Genomic DNA, 21,800 nt, shown 5'->3' with positions numbered 1-21,800 from the left:
TTTCTGGTCATTTTCTGATCATTTTCTGGTCATTTTCTGATCATTTTCTGGTCATTTTCTGATCATTTTCTGGTCATTTTCAGGTAATTTTCTGGTGATTTTCTGATAATTTTCTGGTCATTTTCTGATCTTTTTCTGGTGATTTTCTGATCATTTTCTGATCATTTTGTGGTAATTTTCTGGTCATTTTCAAGGACACTGTTGTGCCTCCAAATAAACTGAACCCCCTTCTGCTGCAGTTTAACACGCTTTTATCAGACAAACCAACGAGCTTCTCTTAGAACTTGCTCGAGCTCCATCTTACGAGTCGTCATCACTGACTGCTGCTGCTCCCTTCAAATGTCCTAAGAAAGACCTTCAGGCTGTCTGACCTCGTCTTTCTGAGGCTCTGCAGATGTGTTGCTGACAGATTTTGATTGTTACACATATAAATAAACCATTTAACTAGACTTTACAGGTTTAAGCCCAGTTCTTTAGCAAGAACAGATGTCATAAAGGCTGAGGTGTAAAATCAAGTGAGGATTTACTTGTTTAACGCGTCCCCTTTAAAACACAGAGGGGGCATTTTTGCAGTGAAACCAGTTTCTTGCTCAAACCTGCTGCTTGTCCTTTCTTTCTGCCCTCCCACAGTTCCCTTCGGGCCGAAGCTCTGCCTCCATTCTTCGTCTCTTTTGTCTGAAAGCAGGCCTGGACATGCTATGCTTCCTCTGGGCTCTGCACGGCTCAGCTGGCTTGGAGCCCTGACTGGGACTCAGGCTTAACTTTAACTGTGACATGTTTGTTAATGAAGTCTCTGTTCTGCTTTGCATTCACTGAACTGGCCTTTTGACGTGTCCTGACTCTGTATTTCTGCTTTTTCGGGAGATAGCAAGGTTTATTAGATTGATCAACCTGGATTAACCGAACACATCCGTGCACATTCAACCTTGTAGATTATTTCTTTATTAACAAGAGATGAATGCAACCCCCACAGCAACAAGAGGCCTTCCTTGAAATGCTGATGCACAATGAAGCAAGACCCTCTGAAATGCTGAAAATAAGCTTGAATTACAGTTCAGGAAAGGCTAATCAATCGGAATCCAGTACTTTTAAAGAATAAAGAGCTTGCTGATTGCAGTAAATGCCAAATTAGGAATGAGGGGAATTTTACAGTAAGTGAAGGTAAAGCAGTGAAGGAAGTAAGTCATGTAAGAGGAAATAAATCTTTCATATTGAACTTCATGACTGTCCAAAAGTCTGGAGCCATCCATCATTTCTTCGAATTCTTACAGGAAATCTTTATTCCAAAGAAAACAGGACATAGGTGCAGGAATTTATTGGAATATATATAATATATTATATATTTATAAATGTAAAAACAGAATCTGAGGCAGAAACAGAGTTTTTTTCTCAGTTCTCAGCAGCTTTAAAGTGAATATCTGGTCTGAGCTCCTTTATTCTCTAACACAGCCTGAACCCTCTGAGACGGTTTCCACCTTTTCTTCTTCACATCCTCTGAATGTGAACAAAAAAAGTCCATAAAAGTCATTCAATTGAGCAGATGTTGGACATAGAGCTGTTTACAGAGACATAACACCTTATTTTGAGGCCCTGTTCTCCACGGTTTCAGTGTTTTAATGGTTTGTTTGCATGTCTTTTTCTATGGAGACCCAGAAATCATGGAAGTCAGATACCAGAGTGCATGAAAAGAGTTTGAGTTGATTTTATTTGAATGAATCTGTTTCTGCACAGCCTCACTGCTCGGCCCTCAGCTGGACCTTCATGTTTCTGCACAGCCTCACTGCTCGGCCCTCAGCTGGACCTTCATGCGATAAGGTTTAGGAGTCAGAGTGACCCCAAAGACTGGAGTGAAGTCCGGTTCTCCAGCATCCTCAGGCCAGGTGAACTTAAACCTCCTCAGCAGAGTCACCATGATGAGGAAAAGCTCCATGCGAGCCAGGCCCTCTCCCAGACACATCCGAGGACCTGAGACACACAACAAGAGTCCAGCTTGATACGACTCATCCTTTCTGTACGCGGCAGCTCGAGTGGGACGTTATTTATGCACCTGCAGAGAAAGGCATGAAGGCCTCTGGTTTTATGAACTCTCCCCGCTCATTCAGGAAGTTTTCAGGGTTGAATTCATGGGGGAACTTCCACTGTCCCTCCTCCTTCAGCACTGAGTCCAGGTTCTGGATGATCATGGTGCCCTGAACACATCAGAAGATCAGAGAGAATGTTCCTCACACCAGAACCAGTTTAACCAGCTGCCTCTCACCTTAGGAAGGGAATATCCCATGAGCTCCGTGTCTTTAGTGGTGCAGTGAAAGACACTGAGAGGAACCGTGTTGGCAACCCTCTGCACCTCATGGATCACAGCCTGGATGAAGAGAGAAAGCTTCATCTGACTGGAACTAGATGTTAGCTGGCCTCAACCTATCTCAGTTAAACAACTTAAAGGTGCAAATCACACCATCGCATGGAGGTAATCTAAGTTGATTTATTCGGTTCGGATCAGCTACATGAGCCGTGTTATTCCTGCTAATGTACAATTAGTTCAAACAACTGAGACCAGATTCTAGTAAATCAGTTTAATACATTTTTAATCCACCCAAGAAGACATCAGGATTGCTTAAATATGTGAGAAAACGTATAAATGTCCAAATCTGAGCAGTTTTTACTTGATTATCCGTGGCCTTTAGTTGGAGGAGCTTTAAGGAAAGCATAAAATAAACATTTTACTCTGTTTCCAACCTTTGTTACCTACTGTAACAGGTTATAGATTATATACCTGCATATAAGGCATGTTGTGTCTGTCCTCAAAACTGGCTCGAACTTTACCCTCCAAGACTCGGTCCATCTCCTGCTGACACCGTTCTGAGGAAGCAAAACAACAAGTAGAGTGCGTGCTGCTCTTCACATTTTGACATAGATTTAAGACTTGTAGAGAGGCTAGTTACGTGTGAACGTGCTAACGCTAACCAGAAGTACAGTAAACCAGGTATTAACATTTCTGTGAATCATTTAGAGCCAGAGGACAGCGCATGCAGGGCTGGTTGCACATTAATGGCCTTCTGTAATCATTTCAATGACGGATCTAAATGCTCCACTTTTGAAACATGACTGAAAGTCCATGAGTGGCTAAATCAGGGGCCGGGAACCTTTTTGACTAAGAGAGCCATGAAAGCAAAAAATTTGGAAATTTATTTCAATGAGAGCCATATAACATATTTTAAAAGTGAATTCAACTAAATGTCAGTATAATAAGCCTCTGAATTTATTAGCATATTATATTAGCATATATTAGCATATTATTTATTAGCATACTCGCCATCTGTGAATGGTTTTCCGTTCCTCACTATTGCTAAAGATCCAGCAAAGCTAGCAGAATTATAGTCACCTTGCCGGGTTGCTGCTGGCTAGCTTGTACCCTGCTCAGTAGCTCTAGCTTGTACCCTGCTCAGTAGCTCTAGCTTGTACCCTGCTCAGTAGCTCTGGCTTGTACCCTGCTCAGTAGCTCTAGCTTGTACCCTGCTCAGTAGCTCTAGCTTGTACCCTGCTCAGTAGCTCTGGCTTGTACCCTGCTCAGTAGCTCTAGCTTGTACCCTGCTCAGTAGCTCTAGCTTGTACCCTGCTCAGTAGCTCTAGCCTGTACCCTGCTCAGTAGCTCTAGCTTGTACCCTGCTCAGTAGCTCTAGCTTGTACCCTGCTCAGTAGCTCTAGCTTGTACCCTGCTCAGTAGCTCTAGCTTGTACCCTGCTCAGTAGCTCTGGCTTGTACCCTGCTCAGTAGCTCTAGCTTTTACCCTGCTCAGTAGCTCTAGCTTGTACCCTGCTCAGTAGCTCTAACTTTTACCCTGCTCAGTAGCTCTAGCTTGTACCCTGCTCAGTAGCTCTGGCTTGTACCCTGCTCAGTAGCTCTAGCTTGTACCCTGCTCAGTAGCTCTAGCTTGTACCCTGCTCAGTAGCTCTGGCTTGTACCCTGCTCAGTAGCTCTAGCTTGTACCCTGCTCAGTAGCTCTAGCTTGTACCCTGCTCAGTAGCTCTAGCCTGTACCCTGCTCAGTAGCTCTAGCTTGTACCCTGCTCAGTAGCTCTAGCTTGTACCCTGCTCAGTAGCTCTAGCTTGTACCCTGCTCAGTAGCTCTAGCTTGTACCCTGCTCAGTAGCTCTGGCTTGTACCCTGCTCAGTAGCTCTAGCTTGTACCCTGCTTAGTAGCTCTGGCTTGTACCCTGCTCAGTAGCTCTGGCTTGTACCCTGCTCAGTAGCTCTAGCTTGTACCCTGCTCAGTAGCTCTAGCTTGTACCCTGCTCAGTAGCTCTAGCTTGTACCCTGCTCAGTAGCTCTAGCTTGTACCCTCCTCAGTAGCTCTAGCTTGTACCCTGCTCAGTAGCTCTGGCTTGTACCCTGCTCAGTAGCTCTGGCTTGTACCCTGCTCAGTAGCTCTAGCTTGTACCCTGCTCAGTAGCTCTACCTTGTACCCTGCTCAGTAGCTCTAGCTTGTACCCTGCTCAGTAGCTCTAGCTTGTACCCTGCTCAGTAGCTCTGGCTTGTACCCTGCTCAGTAGCTCTGGCTTGTACCCTGCTCAGTAGCTCTGGCTTGTACCCTGCTCAGTAGCTCTAGCTTGTACCCTGCTCAGTAGCTCTAGCTTGTACCCTGCTCAGTAGCTCTAGCTTGTACCCTGCTCAGTAGCTCTAGCTTGTACCCTGCTCAGTAGCTCTAGCTTGTACCCTGCTCAGTAGCTCTAGCTTGTACCCTGCTCAGTAGCTCTAGCTTGTACCCTGCTCAGTAGCTCTAGCTTGTACCCTGCTCAGTAGCTCTTGGCACGCTTTCTTTCTGCTGTCTCCTGCCGGGTATTTTGATGCAAAGGTAGCATGGCGCGTGTCGAAGTGCCGCTTTACATTCGACCGTTTCATCGATGTAATTTTGTCTTTGCAAATTAGACACACCGCAGAATTTGCTCTCTCCACAAAGGCGAATTCTTCAGTCCTGAAATGTATGATACTCGTCATCTTTTTTTCTTTTCGCCATCTTCTTGGTCGAAGGGTTAGCTTTGAGCTAATGACCGAGCAGACTGATTCAAAAGGGGGCGTTTACCTGTTTTACGCTGCCAACGTAGTCCAGTATCATCCAATTAAAATAATGGACAATTGCTCCTGCAGCCCTGAACAGGACATGAAAAATTGATGGATGGATTAAAACAAGTGAGAATATTTTGTTTTATCTGCGAGCCAGATGCAGTCATCAAGAGAGGAGCCATAGGTTCCCGACCCCTGGGCTAAATAATTACCACATCACTGATGAGATGTTGCAGATACTCTGAAGTACAGCTGTGTTGCATGAGCTAATGTTGTTGGAGCAAGACTCTGAGATGCTGATTATTCACGCTATTTTGTTCCTAAACACGACTATGCTTACTGTAAAATAATGACACAATAATGTAGTCTCCTTTATGGTTCTTGTGATCTGAGAGTATAAGTGATTGGATTATCATCATCATCAATCTCTCTTCAGTATGAACAGCCTTAAATAGATGGCATTCTATCTTTTTAATGATATGATTTAACTGAATTTGGTTATATTCTAAGCTGGTGATGTCATGATGACAGAGAAGACCACCAAACAGTGAAGTGGGCCCAGTAGAGTGCCTGTGTAGAAATCCCTCCGTTAGCTCTCCTTTAGCTGCAAGTAGCCACATAACAGCAGCTATGAGCTAACAGAGCTATAGCACACGTTCATTCATTCATTCTTCTTAAAGTATTGGTGAAATAAAGACAGATAATGCCTTATTTAGAGGCTGCATCCTCTAAGCCCCGTTCACTCCGTTATATGGATCTCCAGTTATCTAAATATCTTCTGAAGGACGCCGACTTTCACCAAACTGTTCTCAGTGAGCAGATGAACGTATTTCATGCCAGAAATAAGGTCCAGGTTTAAAAATACCGGAGTTCCCCTTTAAGAAATTACATGTGAAGACACACAAAGGGTTAAATACGTACGTTATTGTACATTAAAGTTCAAGTGTGTAGTATTTTGGGGAATTTAGTGTAAAATCACATCCAATTAGAATTAAATGAGACTTTTCTATCCACAGACACTCCTTCTTACAGCCCATCGTGTTGAGCTGCCATCTTTCTACTGTAGCCCAAGAGGGACAAACTATTTGCTTTCTCTTTAATTTTCCAGCCTTTTGTTGCCCTCCTTTTTTAAACATGTGGTCTTCAGAGCAGATGTTCTGTTTTATTCCTGCCAGGTTACCTCTTACACGTTATATTTCCTGGACTTTGTTAGGGAACATAACAGAACCATAGAGCTAATGCTAAAACGTAATAATTCCTACTTAAACAGGCAGAGATACCTTGTATGTGTTGGTGGTTAATCAGGTAGAGAAAGCCAGTGAGCAGGGTGTTGGAGGTGGTGTCAGTCCCAGCAAAGTGAAGATCCAGGATGAACATAATCATCTGTTCCTCTGAAAATGAGGAGCCATCATCGGCCCTCTGAAAGGAAACACTGATTATTGTAAAATAAAAAGAACTAACAGTAATAAAGAATCATTTCAGGACATGGAAAGCTCCCAGTTAACCTTATTTAAAAAGTCAAAGTGAGTTGACTCACACACCTTATCCAGTTCATCCAAATAGCTGTCAACAAAGTCTCGAGGCTCTCCGGCGATTCTGGTCTTTTTGTGCTCTTTTATCAAAGGAATGATAAGATTCTGACAAATCTAACAAAAAAAAATACATAAATTAGACTTTATTCCACTGAAAAACGATGAATACAACATGTTTATTCAAAAGTGTTGAATTTAATCAACATAAGAGCCATTTAAAAGGTTTTCTTTTAGCAGTAATTCTGTTGTGTCCACCTTGTTCGGGTCAGTCTTCACTGAAATGAATGAAACCTTCGTATGAAAAAGCTTTTTATGTTATGTTACTCATGTCAGTCTTGTTTAATGAATGAAACACACAAGACTGAGCTGTAAAATATATACAAAAAATACAAAAGCTAAAGAGACGCAGTCCTACTGAATAAGTTTAATCAACCCTGATGGATCATGTTGACCCAAACGACTTAATCTGATATAAAAGAAAACCATATAAATATGCAGCTGTTAGGGCTTAATGGTCTTTATTTTTCATTTTCTGGGTTCATTGTTTCTGGGTTTTTTTTGTTCTTGAGTTATTGGTTTCAGGATTTAATCTGTTTGTATTTTTCTAGTCTTTAGTTTGGAGTCATAGTTTCATGAGGCGTCACTCCCCCACGAGCTGTCACCTTATCGTGGGGGAGTTTGCATGCCCCAATGAGTCTGGGAGCCATGTTGCCCGGAGCCTTAAGCCCCTGGTAGGGTCACCCAAGGCAAACAGATCCTAGCTGATGTTGTCAAAAAGCTCCTTGGTGGCAAGGCCCCAGGGGTTCCTCAAGGCTCTGGATATTGTAGGGCTGTCTTGGTTGACACGCCTCTGCAGCTTCACGTAGACATCAGGGACAGTGCCTCTGGACAGGCAGACCGGGATGGTGGTCCCGCCCTTTAAAAAGGGGGACCGGAGGGTGTGTTCCAGCTACAGTGGGATCACACTCCTCAGCCTCCCTGGTAAGGTCTATTCGGGGGTACTGAAGAGGATGATCCATCGAATCAGAAGGTGTAGTGTGGTTTTCATCCTGGCCGTGGACCAGCTCTACACCCTCAGCAGGGTCCTGGAGGGTACAGTTCGCCCAACTGGTCTACATGTGTTTTGTGGATTTGGAGAAGGCATTTGACCGTGTCCCTCTGGGAGTCCTGTAGGGGGTGCTTCGGGAGTATGGCGTGCCGGACCCAGGGCTGTTCGGTCTCTATGACCGGTGTCAGAGTTTGGTCCGCGTTGCCGGCAGTAAGTTGGATGTGTTTCCGGTGAGGGTTGGACTCCGTCAGGGCTGCCCTTTGTCACCGATTCTGTTCATAATCTTTATGGACAGAATTTCTAGGCACAGGGCTTTGAGGGGGTCCGATTTGGTGACCTCAGAATCAGGTCTCTGCTTTTTGCGGATGATGTTGTTCTGTTGGCGTCGATTTACCGGTCAATCTACGTTCCTACCCTCATCTATGGTCAAAAGCTTTATCAGTTTAGTTTATCAGTTTACTACTTTGTACAGAATTGTTCTAAATCTGAATCTAAAGGCAGAGATGCATCAAGAACCACAGATTAGTGCATCATTACATCCGTTGAATTACTTTTAACAATACCTTCACATTCTTAAAGGCCTTGTTGAAGGGCAGTGGCAGGTTGCGAATCATGGGGAGAGAGTCATATAGCTGTGAAGAAAAAGCAGTCATTCTAATGATTAGTATGTAAAAATGACAGACTGGAACAAAAATACCGTGGAAGACCAGTGTAACCTTTAAACAATGCAGTATAATCTAATGGCTCTGATACACCAAACCAATATCAGTGCGACTCAGGGCCCCCTGCTGGAAATATTCTTGTCCACATTGCAACCACCTCTTCCAACTGCCAGCTGGACACACAAGGACACAACTCTCAAGCCAAGGAGGGGTTTGGTGGTCTTTACACAGTAACAAAGTAGGGACACTGAAAGGCTATTTTTAAAAAGAAGGTAAAGAAAGAGTTGGTTTATCGTCACACTATTGTTGTTTGACCATCGGAAAAGTTTGTGTAAATCAAGGAGACGCTTAGTGAGAACCGTGGAAACAGCATTCCCAACGATTGTCATTGTCAAGGTTTATGTTCTGTTCCTTGTCTCGTCATTTCCTGTTTTATTTTGAAAATCACTGACCTTCTCCTCTCGTTTCAGGTAACTTCCCCTTCCCTGATTCCCAAGTGTTTCCACCTGTTCCCCTTGGTCCCTCATGGGTTTAAATAGTCTGCGTTTCCCTTGTCTTGTGCCAGTATTTTGTCTCCTTTTGAGCTTCATTACCAGCCTTTTGTCTTGTCTTGAACCCTCAGATTCCTCAAGCCTGCAGCGAGCGACTCTCCTGCAGTGCATCTTGTTTTGTAATTTATTCTTGTTCCATAGCCTTAGTTTATTTATTGTTACGGTAAGTTTCATAGCTTTGTTTTTCCTCCCTTTTCAAGGAGTGATTTTTGTTGTTACTATTCCTAGTCGCCTCCGTTAAAGGAGAGCTTTTAGTTAAAGTTAAAGTTTCATAGAGCCTCTGTTTTATTAAGAGTGCGCCTTTTGTTTTATTCCGCCTCATTTCGAGAGCGAGTCTTTGCTTTAAGTCTTCATAGCCTTTCTGTTTTCCTCCCAGTTTGGAGAGATTTTATGTTTAATTTTCATAGCTACGCTCCTTCTCCACCATAAATACGGAGGAGAGCGCTTCGGAGTTTTATAGCCTTTTCTTTTGCTCTGCCGGGAGATCGCCCTGCAGTCTGTGATCTGTCTTGTGTTTGTTTATTTAAATAAAACCCTCTTGTGACCACACTACCCTGCATCTGCGTCCTGAATCCCCTGGTAACTGACAGTCATGTTTGGAAGAAGATGTGTTCGACGTAGAGATGAAAAACAAGAAAATGGAAAGGGTTAAATCATGTATCCCTCATCTAGAAGGATCTGATTCACCTACAAACACGACAGATTCAACGCTGAATTAGCTGAAAAAGATGGAGCGTACAGATCAAAGACGAGACAGAAGTCAAATGTCGGCTTATTGTAGGATGAAAATAATGCACAATCACTTCATACTGAATGTAAACAACATAAACGAGATGACTGCGGCTTTTAGGAGGACCAGGAATAGACCAGCTAAGAAGAGATGGAGGTGGTAAAACGTTAAGTGTGTTCAGTTAGAAGCGCCGACAACTTATCTGCAACAGAGAACGTTAAAGGAAGTCATTCGAGATCAAAGAAATAATGATAACTTGAAAATTTCTGAAGAAATTTTGATGGGTGCCCAGCTGCTGCTTCTTCTTCACACACAGACACACAGATGAGAGCTGAGAGCTGCCAGATATTTCAAATCCAGTCTGAGAAATGAGATTTTGGATTGTTCTGGTGAAACCTGCCTGCTTTAGACAGCATGAGTGAGGTTAACCACACAGAAGGCCTGAGCCAGAGAGACACAGAGGAGGACAGGCTGTGTCCCCTGAGAATAAACCGCTGTTTCAATGGATTTAAAAGTCAAAATTTTAAAAAAAATAACTTTTCAGTAAGAGAAAGCTCTGCTGGAGACACTGATGTGATTTATATCAAGGTCCTGTGTAAAATATAGGTTTTATAGCAGTTTGAATGCAGCCCTCACTGTCAGCTTAAAGGAGAGAAGGAGGGCCTGTTTCACATGGAAATGTGTGATTTTGCTCTGAATCTGAGATGATTTGAGAGAAAAAGCATAAGTTAAAGCACAAATATGGAAAGAAGACATAAATAGCTTCATGTTAAGCTAGAATTTATCCAGTTTTAAGAGAAATTGTGGATGTTAAGGAGGTTTTAGGCTGTGATTAGTGTGGTTTCTGTGGATTTCCCTGTATTTCTAATGGAGAGGGCCTGTTTTTAATGAAAATGTGTGACTTTGCTCTGAATCTGAGGTGATTTGAAAGAAAAAGCATAATTTATAGCACAAATATGGAAAGAAGACATAAATAGCTTCATTTTGAGCAAGAATTTATCCAGTTTTAACAAAAATAGTGGATGTTAGGGAGGTTTGGGCCTGTGATTAGTGTGGAGGATGAGTGGTTTCTGTGGATTTCCCTGTATTTCTAATGGAGAGAGACAGTGCTGATTCTAAGGTCAATTTCTCAAAAAACATTTTAGTAATGAGAGAGAAAGATACTAGCACACTTCTGGCTGGTAGTTGCCAGTCAAGCATTATATGATCATAATCCAGTCTTAAATATGAGATTCTGGCTTGTTCTGGTGAAATCTGCCTGCTTTAGACACATAAGGCCCGGTTGATCTGTTCAGAATAATGGAAAACATATGAGTGAATGCGCGCTATCGCACGCATTTGTCTCATCAGGGGCTGGCATGAACCTATTAATCTGTTCAGATTAATGGAAAACAAGTCATTCGAGATCAAAGAAATAATGATAATTAATGACATCTTACACAGACAACTGACCAAGGACAGGTATGTGAGTAAATTAAAACGTAGAAACTCACCATCGCCCACGGCCCATTGGTTATCTTAGAGATCTCAGTGAAACACTGAACAATCACTTTGATCATCTCATCTTCGTACTCGTAGCGTTTCCCAAACAGCACCTTGCAGATGATGTTGGAGGAAGCGTTATGGAACATAACCTGAGGACTCAGGGTTGTGCCTGTAAAGGAATGATGAACACCAATGATCGTGTCAGAAACTCCAGCACAAATCTCTTTGTATTCACAGATTATTTACCAATGCTCTCATCGAGCGTTTTCACGGTATATTCAATCTCTTCGTAAATTCTGTCCTCCATTGAACTCTTCCCCAGACCAAAGTTCCTCAGAGTCATTAGTGCAAAGCGACGATGGTCCTTCCAACTCGGACCATAATCCACCAGAATCACACCTGCAACAGGTAGAACAACACAGAGAGTTTAACAGCAAGACTTTTCAGAGGGTTCGGGTGCATATTGTCCCAGTTAAAAACACAATTACTGATGTGTCATCCTAACCTGCAGAGGAGCTAATATACAGACATTTCTAGCAGCTTCTGACATGTGCTAAATCCTCCATCAGCCATCTGTTTTCTGCCACTGATCCAGGCCAGGCGTCAGGGTACGGTGCACATTTTAGGACATCCTCAGGATCAGTCTTCAGCATCATTCCTCAGATGAAAAGGTGTCACACTCGCACCAAAAGGCTTCATAAAAAAACTTTTCACAATGAACGGCCTCAGAAAAACAAATGTCAGACTCAACGGCATCAGCTCAAACGTTGTCATTGGACGCCTCCCTGGTGAGGTGTTCTGGGCCCGTCCCACTGGGAGGAGACCCAGGACACGTTGGAGAGACTATGGCCTGGGAACGCCTAGGGGTCCCCCTGGAAGAGCTGGAGGAAGTGGCCGGGGAGGTCTGGGTTTCTCTGTTAAAGCTGCCCCGGACCCCCGGATAAGATGCGGTAATGATGGATGGATGTTAAATTTAAACATAATCTGACATTTTAGGACATCCTCAGGATCAGTCTTCAGCGTCATTCCTCTGATGAAAAGGTGTCAAAGGTATCAAACCATGGATTATATTACATCCATGGGTCAAACCCAGACCAAAGACTATCATTGCCCAGACTTTGCACCCGTGACATTTTGTCCCGGTGCCGTTTTACAACCTTTTAGCTGATGCCTTTCAGTCTGACAACTTTTGAGCTGAAGCCGTTTTTCACCACCCAGACGGGAACTCTGGTAAAGTTCATCCATGTTTAAACCCTTGTTTAATTCTGAGTTTATTGTGCAGACCCTAATATCTTGTACGGATCCTGTTAAATGTGCATTTTGTCAGCTGTGATGAAGAGAAGTCTTCAGGGCCAAAGCAGGGCTGGTTTTCCAGTTTTCGTCTCAGGATTTGTCCTGTTCATGACGTGTGAACAATCTACATCATGCACAATGTTAAATTTACTCTCTTTCTGTTTTGAGGATCTGTCAGATAATCGAATCTCGGGTTCAGGTGGAGCAGTGGACCAGCTCTACACCCTCAGCAGGGTCCTGGAGGGTCCATGGGAGTTCGCCCAACTGGTCTACATGGGTTTTGTGGATTTGGAGAAGGCGTTTGACCGTGTCCCTCTGGGAGTCCTGTGGGGGGTGCTCTGGGAGTATGGCGAGCCGGACCCGGGGCTGTTCGGTCTCTATTGCCGGCAGTAAGTTGGACGTGTTTCTGGTGAGATTTGGACTCTGTCAGGGCGGCTCTTTGGGGTCCAGTTTGGCGACCTCAGAGTCGGGTCTCTGCTTTTTGCAGATGATGTGGTTCTGTTAGCGTCGTCGGGCCGTGACCTTCAGCTCTCACTGGAGCGGTTCGGCTGGGATGAGAATCAGAACCGCCAAATCCGAGACTATGGTCCTCAGCCAGAAAAGGGTGGAACGCTCTCTCCGGGTCGGGAATGAGATCCTTCCCCAGGTGGAGGAGTTCAAGTATCTCGGGGTCTTGTTCACAGTGAGGGACGAATGGAGCGGGAGATTGACGGCGGATCGGTGCGGCGTCTGCAGTGTTGCTCTGCACCGACCCGTCTGTGAAGAAGGAGCTGAGCCAGAAGGCGAAGCTCTCTATTTACTGGTCAGTCTACGTTCCCATCCTCACCGATGGTCAGGAGCTGTGGGTAGAGACCGAAAGAACGCGATCGCGAATACAAGCGGCCGAAATGGGTTTCTGGGCTCTCCCTTAGAGATGGGGTGAGAAGCTCAGTCATCCGGGAGGGGCTCGGAGTAGAACCGCTGCTCCTCCGCATCGAGAGGAGTCAGATGAGGTGGCATCTGGTTAGGATGCTCCTGGAGGCCTCCCTGGGGAGGTGTTCTGGGCCCGTCCCACTGGGAGGAGACCCGGGGAAGACCCAGGACACGTTGGAGAGACTATGGCCTGGGAACGCCTCGGGGTCCCCCCGGAGGAGCTGGAGGAAGTGGGACAGGGAGGCCTGGGTTTCTCTGTTAAAGCTGCTGCCCCCGCGATAAGATGATGGATGGATGTTAAATTTAAACATAATCTGTGGCATTTTATACACATTAACGTCACTTCTACCTTTCCTCTGGGAGACTTCAGTGAGAAACATGTCTTGGGGTCTTCCAGCGAAATCAGTAGCCTTGTTCACGATAGCTTCCTTTACGACCTTCAGCCCGTTGAGGACCACAGCTGGTCTGCGACCGATGAACAGACTGTAGACGTTCCCATAAGACCTCCTCAGCTGGTGGGAAGCAAAGACAAGACGTCAGTGTTTGAAACGCTGTAATTTACGTACAAAACCTTCAGTTGGCTGTTATTCTTTAAAGCAAGAACTTTAAACACAAACTTTTCTGTATGAGACATGTTCTTAACTGGGTTGATGATGCAAAAATTAAGCTGTGATAAAAGAAATCTGTTTTCATTGAAGCAGGATAGGATCGTGTAGGAGTGCCCCCAACTATCCAAAGTGATGCCTGGTTTCAGAGGAAGTAACAGGCTTAAATAACCTTGATGGACATTACTTCTAACAGTGAGTTATTTTTAAGCTTTCCCCTCACACTAACATTTACCATAAGTATCTCCACATAATTATTCTCATATGAACCAACGGTTCACAGGATGTGACCTACAGCTTTGACTGGATGAAGCTTATTGTGCATCATGTAGAGTTCATTTTTCCAATATTTAGTGTATGAAGCACAGATTTCTTGCATTAACATTCATCAGGTTTCAATTATGGTCTCAAAGTTTAACGAGACAACAACTCCAGGAACTGTCACGAGTGTATTTAACCAATGAGACAAGAAGCAATAATCCCATCGGTATCATAGCAACCCAAAGCATTTAAAAAGCATCTGCACTACTTTTCTTACCCTCTCAAAATCCTTCAAGGGGTTCTCGAGGTTCAGGTGTAGAAGAGTTCCCACTATGGGCAGAATAGGGGGTCCTGGCGGGAAGTTCTTGGGCCTCCCGGACTTCAGTTGCAGGATGATGAAGCAGAAGCAGACGCATAACAGGACGGTTGAAATAAACATGGTGGGACAGACCGAGCTCCACTGCGGACACCGGCTCAATGACTTGTTATGAAGGGGGAGCTCCACTCGGCGCCAGCCTCTTCTGGCTCCGTACTTTGCTCCTCGAGTCGATACGAGGACAGCAAAGAGAGACTGGGCCACACTTGATGAGTTATTTAGGTCAGAGCTGAGCTGACTGTTGATGAAGAGACCAGTTCGCCTGGGACTCTGTTGTAAGTCGTGGTCTGATGCACATTTCAGCTCAGGTGAGTTATATATATATAGTTAGGGATGGCTCAGGTGAGCCTGAAACATCCCATAGTTAAGCTGCTATAGGCCCAGACTGCTGGGGGACCTCATCTGTCACACCTTTCCTCACTTTGCTCTCTTTTTCCCTCTGTTTAATTTCTCAATTGATTTTATGTCCATGTGACATTATTGTGGTTATTAACTTGTGTTTCCCTGTTCCAGCAGGTATCCTTTGAATGGTGTTATGGTGTTTTTCCTCCTCTTTTCCCTCTTTTCTGTCTTCTCAAACCCCAGCTGGTCGAGGCGGATGGCCACCCTTCCTGAGTCTGGTTCTGCCAGAGGTTTCTTCCTGGTTCTGCCAGAGGTTTCTTCCTGGTTCTGGTTCTGCCAGAGGTTTCTTCCTGGTTCTGTCAGAGGTTTCTTCCTGGTTCTGGTTCTGCCAGAGGTTTCTTCCTGGTTCTGGTTCTGGTTCTGCCAGAGGTTTCTTCCTGAGTCTGGTTCTGCCAGAGGTTTCTTCCTGGTTCTGCCAGAGGTTTCTTCCTGGTTCTGGTTCTGCCAGATGTTTCTTCCTGGTTCTGGTTCTGCCAGAGGTTCCTTCCTGGTTCTGCCAGAGGTTTCTTCCTGGTTCTGGCTCTGTCAGATGTTTCTTCCTGGTTCTGGTTCTGCCAGAGGTTTCTTCCTGGTTCTGCCAGAGGTTTCTTCCTGGTTCTGGTTCTGCCAGAGGTTTCTTCCTGGTTCTGCCAGAGGTTTCTTCCTGAGTCTGGTTCTGCCAGAGGTTTCTTCCTGGTTCTGGTTCTGCCAGAGGTTTCTTCCTGGTTCTGCCAGAGGTTTCTTCCTGGTTCTGGTTCTGCCAGAGGTTTCTTCCTGGTTCTGGTTCTGCCAGAGGTTTCTTCCTGGTTCTGGTTCTGCCAGAGGTTTCTTCCTGTTAAAGGGAGTCGTTCCTTTCCACAGTCCCTCAGGCTCAGGACGGGAGATTGGACTGAAGACAAGTTCCGGTCCAATCTGTTGGTTTCCTTAGCTCTGATATTATTTTTGAATTGGCTCCATATGAATTATTTGGATTATGATTACAATGAATTGAATTCCAATTGGCTTGAATTGGACTTTATTACTTAAGTGCCTTGAGATGACTGTAATTGTTGTAATCTGGGGCTTTATAAATAAAACTGAATTGAATTGAATTGAATTGAAAACTGCATCTTTTGCATTATCTACACGGGGTTCATTCTGACCTCAACATGATATTCGAGCCGGGTCAAGGTCAAGGTAGAGTCATTCAAAAGAGATTTGATTCACTGAAATCCATTAGCATATGCTGTGAAAAATAAAGGAAATGTGCTTATTTACGTTGTAAAATCTCAATGTGAAGAGACTCACTCACTCTGTCCAGAAAGACCTCAAAGAACAGCTATAGCATCATCTTCCAGGTCTCTCTGAAAGAAACCTGGAAGAGTCTGTTGTAAGAGAACAGAGACTCTTTCAGCTTCCTTCACTCGTTAGATGTTAGACAGGATAGAAAAGACGCAGCGCTACATGAAAGAGTGAATAGTTATTTAGAAATATAAGAACACGTGAATAATATAAGCTGTGCACAGAACTGAAGGCGGAGAAGAGATTCTGCAGCGTTCAAAGTGTCGAAAACGAGAAGAGCTTCCATCATTTTTAAACCAAATCAACAGATTCCAGATGTGACAGACCAGGAAAAGTGACCAATCAGGGACAGCCACAGCTGTGACGCCATCTTCCCTTGATTAGTTAGTTTAAATATCTTCTCTGCCTTAATTTGCTCGTGTGTTAATGTATTTGTTGCCTGTTTGGTTCACCTGGATCCTGACCTTTAGTGTTTCTGTGGATTATTTTCAGTTCTTGGAGAACCTTGGTTCTTTTGTTCTGGTCCTGCTGGCCGACTTCCCTGCTCACCAGGCCAGGTTTTTCCTCTGTGTGAGATTTGTTATCCAATAAAGTTTTATTTGAACTAAGAGTTCTTGTTTCTCCTGACTCTGTGAACGCACCGGGGCCCACATTTCATTCGGGTCTGACACAATCAGGGACAAATGGACCTCGGATAAGAGCCTAACAAGCCAAAGCCTCCACAGCAGAGCCGTTCCTCTCTGGAAGCCACAGCTGGGTGGATCATAGCAGATCAAACATTTACCGTGAGCAGAAGCCTGAGCGTAAAACGGAGAGTTTAGAGCTTATTTAAGATGCTTCATCTTCCATTTCTGATGATATTGCTGTGATATTTCACTGTTAGCTTAACAGCTGATCTGAATCAGACTTTAACTGCAGCCACGACACAAAAGAATGTGATGAGCACCGGAGGGAAGTGCACGGAGGGGCGTGCACGGTCCGCTAAGATCATCGTTTTGCACTGTTTTGTCTTAGAAAAACTATTTTAATCAGAAGATCTATTGTTGACACAAAAACTTGACAGAATTCAGAGCTGTTTACAGAGACTTAACCTTATTTTGAGGCCCTGTTCTCCACGGTTTCAGTGTTTTAAAGGTTTCTTTGCATGTCTTTTTCTATGGAGACCCAGAAATCATGGAAGTCAGATACCAGAGTGCATGAAAAGAGTTTCAGGTGATTTTATTTGAATGAACCCGTTTCTGCACAGCCTCACTGCTCGGCCCTCAGCTGGACCTTCATGTTTCTGCACAGCCTCACTGCTCGGCCCTCAGCTGGACCTTCATGTTTCTGCACAGCCTCACTGCTCGGCCCTCAGCTGGACCTTCATGTTTCTGCACAGCCTCACTGCTCGGCCCTCAGCTGGACCTTCATGCGGTAAGGTTTCGGAGTCAGAGTGACCCCAAAGACTGGAGTGAAGTCCGGTTCTCCAGCATCCTCAGGCCAGGTGAACTTAAACCTCCTCAGCAGAGTCACCATGATGAGGAAAAGCTCCATGCGAGCCAGGCCCTCTCCCAGACACATCCGAGGACCTGAGACACAGAACAAGAGTCCAGCTTGATACGACTCATCCTTTCTGTACGCGGCAGCTCGAGTGGGACGTTATTTATGCACCTGCAGAGAAAGGCATGAAGGCCTCTGGTTTTATGAACTCTCCCCGCTCATTCAGGAAGTTTTCAGGGTTGAATTCATGGGGGAACTTCCACTGTCCCTCCTCCTTCAGCACTGAGTCCAGGTTCTGGATGATCATGGTGCCCTGAACACATCAGAAGATCAGAGAGAATGTTCCTCACACCAGAACCAGTTTAACCAGCTGCCTCTCACCTTAGGAAGGGAATATCCCATGAGCTCCGTGTCTTTAGTGGTGCAGTGAAAGACACTGAGAGGAACCGTGTTGGCAACCCTCTGCACCTCATGGATCACAGCCTGGATGAAGAGATAAAGCTTCATCTGACTGGAAGTAGATGGAATAAAATGTTCTGAGAAACCATTGTTCAGATGGAGGAAGCTGTGGTTTGGAATCTCTCAGCAACATGTTAATACTGAGGTAAAAAATCCAAAGATTTACTTTATGATCTCCAACTTTATGCCGACTTTGTCACAATCCAATGGACATACAGCTCAGATGCAAGTGGAATTAAAAGGAGAAAGCTGTGATAATACACCTATAAAATACCTGCATGTAGGGCATGTCGTGTCTGTCCTCGAAGCCGGGCTGATCCTTCCCCTCCAGCACCTGATCGATCTCCTGCTGACACCGTTCTGAGGTATAAGAGCATCATTACAATCACCAGCCAATCCCAGCGGTCATTGGGGGCGAGAGGCGGGGTCACCCTGGACAGGTCAGTCCATCACAGCATTACAATCACAAAAGAGGCTAAAAGCTAAAAGCTACCGCAGTTCTTCCAACTCTTTGAATGTAAATCACAGAGAAAAGAATCCTTCAGTGGGTCAGATACCGTCAGGCAGGGATTTAGGGCACAGATGCAGGGGCGTGGATTCCAAAAGGGTTTTATTTTATAACCACAAACACACGGCAGCCCAAAATAAACGAGCTATGAAACTCCTAAGCACTCTCCTCCAGCTATGAAATTTATAAAACATAAAACTCTCCACGCTGGGAGGAAAACAAAAGCTATGAATAGTTAACCAAACAAAGACGAGGCACTATGGAACTTTAACTTAAGGACTCACCTTTAACGGTGGCGACTATGACAGTTTACCACAAAAATCTCTCCTTAAACATGGTGGAACACAAAAGGCTGTGAAACTTACCTTACAATAAATAAACTAAGGCTGTGAAACTTACCTTACAATAAATAAACTAAGGCTGTGAAACTTACCTTACAATAAATAAACTAAGGCTGTGAAACTTACCTTACAATAAATAAACTAAGGCTGTGAAACTTACCTTACAATAAATAAACTAAGGCTGTGAAACTTACCTTACAATAAATAAACTAAGGCTATGGAAATACTACAAACAAAACAGCACTGCAGGAGAGTCGCTCGCTGCAGGCTCGTGGTTTCTGTGGCACGTGAAACAAGACAAATGGCTGGTAGTGAAACTCAAAAGGAGACAAAATACTGGCACAAGACAAGGGAAACGCAGACTATTTGAACATGAGGGACCAAGGGGAACAGGTGGAAACACTTGAGAATCAGGGAAGACACGGGAGGAAGGGTAAGTTACCTGAAACAAGAGGAGAAGGTCAGTGATTTTTCAAAATAAAACAGGAAATGATGAGACACGGAACGGAAAGTAAACCGTGAGAAAAATGCTGCTTCTAGAGGCTCTATGAAACTTTAGCGATAACTAAAAGCTCTCCTTTAACAGAGGAGACTCTGAATAGTAACGAAAAATCACTCCTAGAAAACTGAGGAAAAACAAAGCTATGAAACTTACCGTTACAATAAATAAACTAAGGCTATGGAACAAGAATAAATTACAAAACAAGACAGCACTGCAGGAGAGTCGCTCGCTGCAGGCTCGAGGAATCTGTGGGTTCAAGACAAGACAAAAGGCTGGTAATGAAGCTCAAAAGGAGACAAAATACTGGCACAAGACAAGGGAAACGCAGACTATTTGGACTATTTGAGGAAGGGCAAGATACCTGAAACGAGAGGGGAAGGTCAGTGATTTCAAAATAAAACAGGAAATGACGAGACAAGACATGGAACAGTGCAACATACATGTGCTGAACTGGGCTCACATGACAAATAAAGACAGAGTATTTCCCACTCTGTCTTTTAATTCTCAGTCTCAGTGACATGAAACACGTCTGATATGAACATGTGGAGCTCGTCGGCATAGAGACACACCTTGTATGTGTGGGAAGTTCATCAGGTAAAGAAAGCCCGTCAGCAGCGTGTTGGAGGTGGTGTCGGTCCCAGCAAAGTGGAGGTCCAGAGAGTACATTATGAGCTGCTCCTCTGAGAATGAAGTCCCATCACCTCTCTAAAAGGAGGACAATGTTCACTGAGATGGATGGAAATAAGGTCAAAAAACGCCGTCATACCTCACCGATCCCCTGAGGGCGGGCGATGAAAAGCCAAGCGCACGCACAGCTGTGCAAACCAGCACTATTCCAGCTTTTCTAGTTTAAAACCAGCGCCTGTTTCCTGTGCCGCTGGTTCCAGGCTCTTCACACACAAGGTGAAAAACAGCGGTTAATGTTAATTATGCAGTTTTACCTTAATGACTTCAGAGGCTTACATCTAAATAACTTCCCTTCTCTCTAAAAACACAAGATAAAAATCAAATTATGCCTCATTTACACAGTAAGAAAAGCTACAAACTCCCTGTGAACTTCCTTTAAATTCCCCTAATTCAGCTCTTTAATTCAAACAGATGTTTATTCCAGATGTGAGAAAGTGAGTAATTCCTGCTTCACACACAAACCTTATCCAGTTCATCCAGGTAGCAGTCCAGAAAGTCTCGCGGCTCTCCGGGGGCTCTGCTCTTCTTGTGCTCATCCAGTAATTTTTGCACAATATTCTGACAAATCTGAAAAAGCAAGAAAAAACCCCACATAGGGTTCATATATTTCCTTTTTCTCTGCCAGAGCACATGCTTTGCATGTGTTTAAGATGATATCTGAGTTCATGATGCATTCAATATGATACACTTTACCTCCCTGTAAGGGCGTAACCATGGTTTAGACATTGGGGGGGTCCAAGAAAAACAAAATTGTTGAGTGCATTATCTACAATTCTTTATTTATAGATGAAAAATTGGACATTTAGAACATAGTTTAGAGGACTACATTGACCATGTAAGTTCATAGTGTAATTTCTCCGAGACAGTGACTGCCCCCCCCCCCCACTTTGTTTTGGTTAGTTGCTTACTGTTTACTGACCTTAAACACACCTACCAATTACAATTATGCTCTTCCAGTAGTTCTGTAGCAAATAGGACAGCTTCCAATGGAAAACGACCAAATACCCAAAGCATGTTTATGGAAATATTTTAATAAGGACAACTAATGATGTAACAAATTACAGACTTTTCCTTTAACAAAAAAGGTGCCAAGGACTTTTAAGTCCAGGTTAATTTCTATTGTGTCAGTATCTCAAAATGTGCATTAACAATGAAAAGTCTAACAGTCTAATGTTATTTTTGGTTTAAGTTCTTTTATTTTGAAAGGGGGCGGAAGTTTATTTTGTTGATTCTGTGTTGGATTTCCTGTTCTGGTACAATCTGCTCTGTTGAGCAGCGGCTCCGTCAAAAGTAGAAGTCCAATGTAAAGATAAGGAGAGCCGCTGCTGAGACGGCGGCGCGCCCGGTGGGTCGCTCTCATTGGCTAGAGTGTTAGCATCAACAACAGTGGCCGCGGCGCAGCCGTTACCACGGTAACACGCGGAAATAAAGTGAAAATAAATAAGACATAACAAGAGACCGATCCCTTGTCAGGGTTCATAAAAGGAGAACATGCATTTTACATATTTTCGGGCGACACGACCCCCCCAAAGAATGCGTGGTTACGCCATAGCCTCCCTGTAGGGAAAATCACAGCAGCTGCCTTCATATGGAGCAATAAAACAGACAATAATCCGCCTGCAAGCCTAAAGAAATCATTTCTTATTCAAA

The 21,800-nt window shown here is 44.2% G+C and overlaps 2 protein-coding genes across 2 annotated transcripts in view; both read right to left on the bottom strand.

Annotated features, from left to right (window-relative positions):
* Nucleotides 1-1,686: 1,686 nt before the first annotated feature.
* On the bottom strand, nucleotides 1,687-14,590 carry LOC140307758 (cytochrome P450 2J6-like). Its single transcript, XM_072386751.1, has 11 exons — nucleotides 14,414-14,590; nucleotides 13,620-13,782; nucleotides 11,312-11,464; nucleotides 11,074-11,234; nucleotides 8,201-8,269; nucleotides 6,599-6,703; nucleotides 6,338-6,476; nucleotides 2,771-2,856; nucleotides 2,258-2,359; nucleotides 2,048-2,189; nucleotides 1,687-1,965 (listed from the first exon to the last, which is right to left on the bottom strand). The coding sequence occupies exons 1-11, from the start codon at nucleotides 14,573-14,575 to the stop codon at nucleotides 1,778-1,780; spliced, it is 1,470 nt and encodes a 489-aa protein (XP_072242852.1). The 5' UTR covers nucleotides 14,576-14,590; the 3' UTR covers nucleotides 1,687-1,777.
* Nucleotides 14,591-17,377: 2,787 nt separating this feature from the next.
* LOC140307757 (cytochrome P450 2J6-like) overlaps nucleotides 17,378-21,800 on the bottom strand; it is a 12,071-nt gene continuing 7,648 nt past the window's right edge. The window contains exons 6-11 of the mRNA XM_072386750.1: nucleotides 20,613-20,717; nucleotides 20,033-20,168; nucleotides 18,387-18,472; nucleotides 18,035-18,136; nucleotides 17,825-17,966; nucleotides 17,378-17,742 (exon numbers count right to left, since the gene is read on the bottom strand). Of these exons, the coding sequence (XP_072242851.1) occupies nucleotides 17,555-17,742; nucleotides 17,825-17,966; nucleotides 18,035-18,136; nucleotides 18,387-18,472; nucleotides 20,033-20,168; nucleotides 20,613-20,717 (759 nt within the window). The 3' untranslated portion in view covers nucleotides 17,378-17,554. The remainder of the gene's footprint in view (nucleotides 17,743-17,824; nucleotides 17,967-18,034; nucleotides 18,137-18,386; nucleotides 18,473-20,032; nucleotides 20,169-20,612; nucleotides 20,718-21,800) is intronic.

The sequence above is a fragment of the Leuresthes tenuis genome, unplaced genomic scaffold, assembly GCF_036924035.1.
Source record: "Leuresthes tenuis unplaced genomic scaffold, fLeuTen1.0.hap1 SCAF_5, whole genome shotgun sequence".
In the NCBI taxonomy this organism is placed as follows: domain Eukaryota; kingdom Metazoa; phylum Chordata; class Actinopteri; order Atheriniformes; family Atherinopsidae; genus Leuresthes; species Leuresthes tenuis.
The sequence above is the reverse complement of the archived record's forward strand: the minus strand, read 5'-3'. Positions and strand labels throughout refer to the sequence as shown.

Bases quoted from the DNA above. Each gene is read 5' to 3' on its own strand.
- LOC140307758 (XM_072386751.1), bottom strand. From the start codon at position 14,575: ATGTTTATTTCAACCGTCCTGTTATGCGTCTGCTTCTGCTTCATCATC. The intron at 6,477-6,598 runs GTGTGTGAGTCA...GTTTCCTTTCAG, and splicing joins ATTTGGATGAACTGGATAAG to AGGGCCGATGATGGCTCCTC. The intron at 2,857-6,337 runs GTATCTCTGCCT...TTGCTTCCTCAG, and splicing joins TAACCACCAACACATACAAG to AACGGTGTCAGCAGGAGATG.